At 47.0% G+C, this 8299-nt stretch overlaps 3 protein-coding genes across 3 annotated transcripts; 1 reads left to right on the forward strand and 2 right to left on the reverse strand.

Moving 5' to 3' along the window:
- Positions 1-1869: 1869 nt before the first annotated feature.
- On the forward strand, positions 1870-2124 carry C8R40DRAFT_993665 (uncharacterized protein; the record flags this gene model as incomplete). Its single annotated transcript, XM_046236751.1, has 2 exons — positions 1870-1959; positions 2014-2124. Coding segments are annotated over 2 exons (201 nt in total), but the record flags the coding sequence as incomplete, so codon positions are not given.
- A 311-nt stretch (positions 2125-2435) lies between these two features.
- C8R40DRAFT_1177515 (uncharacterized protein) lies at positions 2436-4197 on the reverse strand (the record flags this gene model as incomplete). Its single annotated transcript, XM_046232699.1, has 11 exons — positions 2436-2546; positions 2595-2807; positions 2865-3044; positions 3100-3159; positions 3212-3295; positions 3347-3448; positions 3668-3688; positions 3744-3869; positions 3916-3988; positions 4041-4102; positions 4156-4197. 11 exons carry the CDS (start codon positions 4195-4197, stop codon positions 2436-2438), a joined length of 1074 nt encoding a protein of 357 aa, XP_046079767.1.
- A 168-nt stretch (positions 4198-4365) lies between these two features.
- C8R40DRAFT_1074644 (uncharacterized protein) lies at positions 4366-5285 on the reverse strand (the record flags this gene model as incomplete). The annotated part of the gene is made up of 4 exons (XM_046226744.1): positions 4366-4910; positions 4958-5025; positions 5083-5189; positions 5241-5285. 4 exons carry the CDS (start codon positions 5283-5285, stop codon positions 4366-4368), a joined length of 765 nt encoding a protein of 254 aa, XP_046079768.1.
- Positions 5286-8299: the final 3014 nt, after the last annotated feature.

Raw genomic sequence — 8299 nt, forward strand, 5'->3', positions numbered from 1 at the left:
TCAACAGCACAGAAGTATCTACTTACAAGCCTAAATTGCAGTATCCGCGTATCACTGGTGGAAGCTTTCCCCGTCACAATGAAGACATATTCACATTCATCCAACGAAGAGAAGTGTCAAGCCCATGCCTCGGGCCTCCATTCCGCCGCTCGGTATCCCGAAGATCTACCTTTTATTGTAATCTCTCCTTATTGTTCTTTCTCGCTACACATACCCATTCACTCTAGCTCCTTCTTATTGTCTTTTACTTTACCCTGCAGGACTACATGTATAACTCCTAGTAGTTAGTCTGGCGCTCCGCCCCGCTGCGCCGCTCCGTAGATATAAATACTGCTTGTACGCTACTGTAGTTCCTCAGTTTAATTATCAACTTAGATCTCCCTTCCCAACTTAACTCCTCTCTAAGTCTTCAGGCTCAATGCCTTGGAGTACTCTCTACTATAACCTTAGGACTTAGACGTTCTCTGGCTCGCTCCTCGTCACCGGCAATACCGCCGCTCCGACTTGGCTGCTTCTCAGTTCCTCCCTTCTCTACTCTCGATCTCCGGGGACTAACGGCGTAACGGCGGTGTTGTTAATAACTTCACTACTGTCCCACTCGTCTTCCGCACTTAGACACCTTGTGGCTTTGGCACGGTTATATGGTGTACATGATCTTAACAAGAAGCTCATAGACTCAAAGCTATCGCATCGGAAGCGGCATCCGAAAAGCAGTCTTGCTTACAGCGGGAAGAAAATGCTAGGAGAGATCGACCTCCGGGTCGGAAAGGTGCTCATGTCTATTACTGGGACCTTGTAGAGGGTATCAGGGTGCGGACAGCTGTTGGAAGGAGTAATTATGAGGATATCTGGGAGAGATATGGCCCAAGCCAACGGCGTTATGATTCTGTTGCTGATGAATGGGAGGTCTGCACGGACCTGGATCCTCACGGTGGTGATTTAGACTCCTTCGGGGATGACTCTGACGATGATTTTTTTATCTCTACACGCTCACAATCACATGTGGAAGCGGGCTATGACGTCGGCCCCGCTTCCTCATATGCTTATGTTGCTCGTCTTCAGCCTGCAAAGCACTTGCCCGTGGTACCTATAACCTTTTCAGAGGCCATCGAAGACGTTGCCCACCATCGATTCGGTCTTCTTAAACGACCCCTCCAAGACAATAGAGAAGTTGTGGTTCTACCTAGGCTTTGGAAGAAAGTATTGGGCTTGCTTGGATGTGGACGCCCGCCCGTACCTGATGGACCAGAAGATCATGTCAAGCTACAGATAATCAATCTTGTCATGCAATTGTTAGAGACAGTAGATCTACGGCATGCACCCCAAGAGTATGATTTGACCATCAGGAATGGGTCCTTGAGACCTCAGATTCTGTTCGAGGTTGATGTCCTGTCCTCGTACCACGGATACCATTTCTTAATACAGGCACAAAATGCTACGGATAATGAGCCATATCTAATTGCATTACACAGCGCAGCCACCGTTCTGGAAATAGCTCGTAGGAAGTGGGGTCCAGGAACGGTAGATATCATCAGGTGCTTAATCAAAGAGGGTTTACCATTCAATACTCTGATAGCTAGCTATCCTCCTCGAATATGCAAGGTGATCCCGCGCCGTCGACCTGCAGTTCTGGGTTTTCGTCCAGCATAATTTCTTCCTATTTCACAAGATTATCATGCATATGAGGTTGTTCGCGACGAGTTCCTACGCTCAGCTAGAGGTCGTGCTGCATTGTTAGGTGGAGGCATAGTTGCTCGATTAGCTCGTGAGATTGTTAATGAAGATGATGTCTGTGATGGACCTACTGTACATGCTCTGCAAGAAGGAGAGCATGCACTTTGTGTGTGGGAAATGGGCCGAGGCCGTGCATTCTGGGACAACCAACTGACGACTGAAGAAATGGATCTCATATGCGGTACATATGAGGTTGCTACAGGTATGTGTGTACTTTTTTCTCATGTCTATCTCTCATTATTTTGTTGAGGCATCATCTCGAAGGAGGGTGTACAACAGACTATAATACGATCCTGGTGGCCTCGTCCGAATTCATGGAGAACATGTGGGCTTAACTGTGGATTCTGGTCAAAAGATGCCAAAGATTGGTTTCAAAAGCGACTGACCAAAATCCACGAATCTACTGAGCCTGTGGTGCTGATGACTCCTCAAGAATGGCATACGCACTTGAAGTTTCAAAGAGCACACACACTTTCGAATAAGAATGATGCCCTTGCAGTCGAATATCTCAAGAAAGAATGCAACTTGCCGATCTGATGGGGAGGTATTGGTATGATCTTGGCATAGTGTATCCTGTACATACAATGCTGAATACATTTCACGGTGTTCTATGTTCTCATCGAGTATTCTAATAATGTGATCATCGAAATCCATTTCTTTGTATTGAACTTTACACTTAGTTGAACATGAATTTATGGCTCCTAGTAAGCTACTAACTCTCCGATAATGAGAATCATCTGTAACACGAATGAGACGCATGTGAAGGATCCTATAAAGATGATAGCATCAACTGCAACTTGTGGAATTTCGAACTTTTCAGCAATGAGTAATGAAAGCATTCGCTATAGTGTAACACCCACCTTGTTAGTGACTTTGAGTTGGACCTGCGTCGGGGGATGGTATTGAATGAGAATGAACAATACAATACTGCAAATCAGACTTCCGACAGCAACAGCAAGGGGTTGGTTCCAAAACATTGCATAGATCTTCTGGAGCGCTCTGATTAGGAAGAGCAGGTAAATCAGAGCACCCGCCTTGAACAAAATTCGGGAGAGTTGAAGGTCATCAACAATCTACTCGATGGAGGAGCATTAGTCCATGGCGTCAATGTAAGATAAGTACATACTCACAACAATGCTTTGAAACCATTTCAGGGGATCCGATCCTTCCGAAGGACATCCTGATCCCTCCGAAGGATGTCCTGACCCCTCCGAAGCATGCCCTCCTTTCGAATGATATCCTGGTCGCTCAGAAGGACGTCCTAATTCCTCTGCCAGACAATCTGATCCCTCTGAAGGACCGGCTGAGTTCTGAACAGGGCAACGTAAGACTAAATCTGCGGATGGAATGTATGTTCAAGCTCACATTCTTTCTGTGAGTATCGAGATTGTCCATCGTGTGTCCTAGTAGAGAGCTAGCTGAGTTCTATGATGGAAAATCGTCAGACATGCAACATTGACACAGAAAATGCAGGCACCCCCATCGGAGTATCAGTGGTCAATGATGAAGACGCTTTCGTCGGAATCTGATCTTTGATGCCACTCATGATAGGCTCTGTAGTCTTTGCAAGGCAAATGAGCATTCTTTGAGATCCATACAATCAGACACTCACCAGCTGCCTATATAGAGCTTCAGGGCTTGAAAGTATGAAAACATTCTCCATAGACTCGGGTATCTGACTATCAATGGGGGGTTTCGGAGTACTGGCTGGGTCCTATGAAGGCAAATATATCATAATGAGGTGTAGATTTTTCGGAGAGTCAAACTCGCCATATTTCCGAGGATTTGAGTATCGGTGGTTGACGAGATGGAAGCGCTCGTTGATAATCCAAGTATCAGATTCTCAATATCAGTCGTGGTAGGCCGTGGAGTACTGCTTGAGCCCTATGGAAGGTTATGTGCCCAATCGGAACAGAAACAGCATGCAACGCACTGTGTTCTGTAGTTGGAAGTCCTGTAAAATGCTCAGTCAGTGAACCGATCGACACAAAAACATTCAACTCAATAACATTCAGGATGCTCCGATCTGTGTCACTATATTCACTAGAGCGGCTACTATATCCTATCGTTTCATCCTCGCTGTCAATAACCTTGTCGTCGTCCCTCCAAGAGTGCGTTGGAAAGTTGGATGCCCGCTAACGGAGTATCAGTGTGTCGAATTATTGGGAATATGGAAATTACCGGCGATGGAGCATATACTCCATGATGAGCAGGTGGCTCTTCCTCTGTATTCATGAGTACAGACCAACCTTCACTATCGCGAATGAGAGTTTTTGGTAAGATTTGGTTCATTCAGCCTCGCGTACAGCATGCGGGGCATGAGCTTATATGACATAACATGACAGACAGTGTGCTTGCTTGAAGAGGTCTGCGATGCATATCATACGTAGAGTCGTCTCAAAGAGTTACGACGCGACAGACTTGTGCCATGGTATCAGGTGATGGAGTACGACAGCTGACCATGAGCAATCACAGATATTTCTAATTCGGACTTCCTTCTCGTCTCCTTCCTTTACTGCCTCTTCATGCCGATTCCACGAGTCAAACTACGTGGTTTCGGCATAGCTTCAGGTCGCAAAGAACTCTTACCATACAAGGCCATTATAGGACAGAAGAAAAACACGACATAGCTCATTTTGCTGCACTAGCAGACTCTGTAGAACCTAATGTCGAGCCTGTGGCGGGTCGCGACCTGGACCGCTTTGCACTCCGGTTTCGATACGTTGTCAACGTGCTATTCAGAACCCAACTAGGTTTCCCCCCAGAAGTTAACTTTAGTGACCTCGTTGCAATCTTGGGGTGTGCGAACTGCTCATTCTCCAGATCTACAGCCCGCCACCAGAGCTCTCGTTCGCTACCTTTGTGATTGCACCAGACCCAGATTTGATAGCCCCCATCTCTAGTATTCCTGTGGACATATATCGTCCCTAAAATCCTGGGAGTTGTGGTCTCAGGCGGAGGAGCGTCGAGGTCATTCGGTGACTGACTAGAGTGCCAGGCTGTTTCTCCCTCGCTATCATGCGATCTGAACCGATTCATCTCCAACTTTGTAGGTCCATACGAGTCGTCCGCAGCATTGCTCATACGAGGTTTCCCTTGCAAGAAGTACTTTGGAGGCCGCGCTGGAGGCTCAAAGCTAACTGGGGTAGATCCCCTGACAGCATCCTTGGCAGAGCCTAATTGACATCGGTACAGAGCCTCAAGGAGAAGATGGCTCACTGACTGGGGATTTCGGTCTTCTTAAGAGCTCCCTTTTGAGGAGGGGGAGGCCTCGCTCGTCCTCTTGTCCTCCTGCATTGGATTTCAGTGTTCCTAAAACCAGTACAACATGGTATCGCATTGGCTCACGATTCCTCTACGTCTGCTGGGTTGTGATATATCTTTTGGATGATCCCATCACCATCCAGATAATAGCTGCAATAGTCGTATGTTTGCCTTCTCCACCATCCAGAGGGCTATGAATTGTCAGCGTTAATTCGCAATCAAGGTTGGTCCAATCGACAAACAGTAGGACTTCCTGTTTCCGAGTCTGCAGTGCTGTCTGGTTCCATCAGGGAGCGGTTCTGTGACACCCACGAATTCTACTTCCACTTTTATTTCCACGTGAGTTATTGCCATATGCAACGCGCAAGAGTTTCCTGACGTTTTTGATACCCACGATAGGAGATCAGAGCCAAATTTCCACAGTGACAGGTGGCTAATTTCACTCCATCGCTTCATCAATGCAGCAGGCTATCAGGCTTTACCGTTTCTTGCTCGAACTATTTGTGCCGTTACTCCACTTTCGAGTTCAACTTGCTCGTGAAATGGCTCGCCGTCATAGAATCAATTCTGGGAATTCGGATTTGCAGCCGTGTCGTTGCCAAGACTGTCTCAAACAAAATCCAGATGGATTACTGGTCCCCCAGTCCGCTCTTACTGAGCATCGGCATCAGGAACGTCTCAGGAAAACTTTACTCAGTAGGGCCGACAAGCTGCAAACGGTGTCGACATCGCTTGGTGTAGTACCAGAGGCTTCAGGGTCTGACATTGCACCCGAGTCACCGTCCCCTTCCGAAAACCATCTTCTCAGCGGAAGCAACCATCCACATCCAAATCGACCTGGCGGAAGTTATAATCCTATCCCAGGTTCAAATGATGAGGACACCGGTGGCTGGTTACAATGCGTAGTATCCGAAATCCGCATGCGCTTGGAGACTCTATACGATTGCGAAACTCGCCTCACCTTCATCAAAGATCCTTCTCCGAATATCCTTTTCGTATCGTCAGATCCTGAAACCCTTCTACAAGTGAACTCTGGCGACTTCGCTCTGAAAACTACTGTTATCGCCAACAACCGCTTTTTGGATACAGAGGCAAGGTTTTGCAGCCTGCTCAAGTCAATTCAAACATCGCCGCTGGATCAGCGCTTAGTTGGGGATGCAGACGTTGGTGAGGAGCTTTGCGAAGCATTGGACAAACTCCATCGCATAAAGGAGAGACAATGGATATTACAGGCCTACCCTGACGGATGTGATGGATCCACGGTTAACAATAGTATGTGTACTACCCCATCATCAGTCGCATTGACTAAATCTACTTAGGTCGTCGCTTTTCTCAGAGGCAAATGACAGATGCAACTCCCACCCTTGTAGCCGCTCTGATCATGCATGTCAAATTCCGGAGTCCAGTTCGTCATATGCGGGTAAATCTTGCACTGTTGCGTGGCATCATCGGAGGGTTTATGAGAAGAAACGGGATTCAATCAAGAGTTCCATTCCAGATACCGAAGGATATACACACTATTGTCCACCAATATGATCTCAATCCTACTTTACATGTCGCAATTGCATGCCCGAAATGTTATGCATTGTCCCCGTTCACTGACGAGGCCCTTAAAAATGCTGAGAACGCACATGAAGCACACCTTCCTTTCCCTGTGTGTGAAGAGAGATTACACCCGGATTCACCGCCGTGTGGGACTACATTGTGGCACACTCGCCATAGTGGAAAGCGTTTATTCATGGCCCCGATTAGAAAGCAGGTCTTTCAGGATCTGAAAGAATGGATCGGGAGAATCTTAGCTGTTCCAGGCATCGAAGATGCTGTCGTAGAGCATCAGCAACGCCCATTCCCAACGAGGACTGACTCAGAAATAGACTTCGTGGATTCTGTTGTCTTTCGTGGATTCAGGGGCGTAGATGGGCAGCCGTTTGTAACTTCTCGGAAAGGACCTGCTGAAAATCCGGATCTACGGCTTGTAATGAGTCTTGGCTTTGACGGGTTCAATCCATTTGGGCAAAGAGAAACTCACGCTCAGATCCAGTCCACGGCTTTGTACATAGTAATTCTGTCTCTACCGGAGCATCTTCGATATTGACAAGAGTATATGTTCCTGGTCACTGTCATGCCCGGAAAACCCAAACAACACCACGTCAATCATACCTTACGGATTCTGGTCAAGCAATTGCTGGCCTTCTGGGAAGGTGTGTACTACACACGTACAGCACGTCATCATATCGGTCGAAAGGTTTTTGTAGTCCTGCTTCCCGTAGTTTGTGACACGGAAGCTGCAATTCAGATTTCGGGCTTTGCTGCGCACAATCATACCTACTTCTGCAGACGATGTCTCCTACCAATCAGTGATATCCACAACCTTAATCCAGAAACTTGGATCATCCGGGACCCTGTGAAACATAGGGAGCTGGCCTTTGAATGGAAGATCGCTTCACGGGCACGATGCGAAGCAATCTACAAGGCTCACGGAATTCGGTTCACAGAACTGATGGAACTGCCGTATTGGGATCCCATCCTTTTCACTGTCATCGACGACATGCATTTTGGATACCTTGGCCTTTTCAAAACCCACATTCGTGAAATATGGGGTATTGATCATGAGAGGAACAGCGGGGATGGACTTCATCCAGATATGTCCGACAAAAAATGCATGAAGTTGTCTAACGCAAGCTTACGCAATTTTTTGAATGAGATTCGAGAAAATGAGCAGTCTTTAGGGGATATTTTACTGGGAGAGAAGAGAGGGGTTCTCTGGTACCTGTGCTTCTATCTCAAGCTACGTACAGGACTCAGCAGCAAGCAACAAATGGTGGACCAGATTTTGCAATGGGTGAGTTTTGAATCTCATTGACTACTAATGGGCAATTAACTATGTACAGCGTTTGATCGTTGAATCTGCACAAGTACCTGAAATCCCTTCTCTTGACTATGATCAGGTCCCGGATGGTTGGGAAGGCGATAACTCGATGGAGACGGTGGGTATTTTCTTTTGTACACTTTTGCTGGCTCTAGCTTCTCTCATTTTAGCGTAACGCCACGGCTGAAGTCCCAGAATCCGGTGCTTCCGATGTAGTATGTTCGTTTCGTTCTCACAACTGATTCACATACTGACTGATTTGAGAAGTCTTTGAACTCGAGGTCTTCATCAAGAGCTCCATCGGTGGCTTCATCGGTTGCACCATCTATTGCTTCATCAGTCGCAAGTGCGGATGTGCTACCACCCGCATTGCGGCCTGCACCACCTTTTGTCTTCACTAAAGACTTGGCATTTGAAAAACTCAAGTCCAAA

The sequence above is a fragment of the Lentinula edodes genome (genome assembly GCF_021015755.1).
Source record: "Lentinula edodes strain Le(Bin) 0899 ss11 chromosome Unknown C8R40scaffold_65, whole genome shotgun sequence".
Lineage (NCBI taxonomy): Eukaryota > Fungi > Basidiomycota > Agaricomycetes > Agaricales > Omphalotaceae > Lentinula > Lentinula edodes.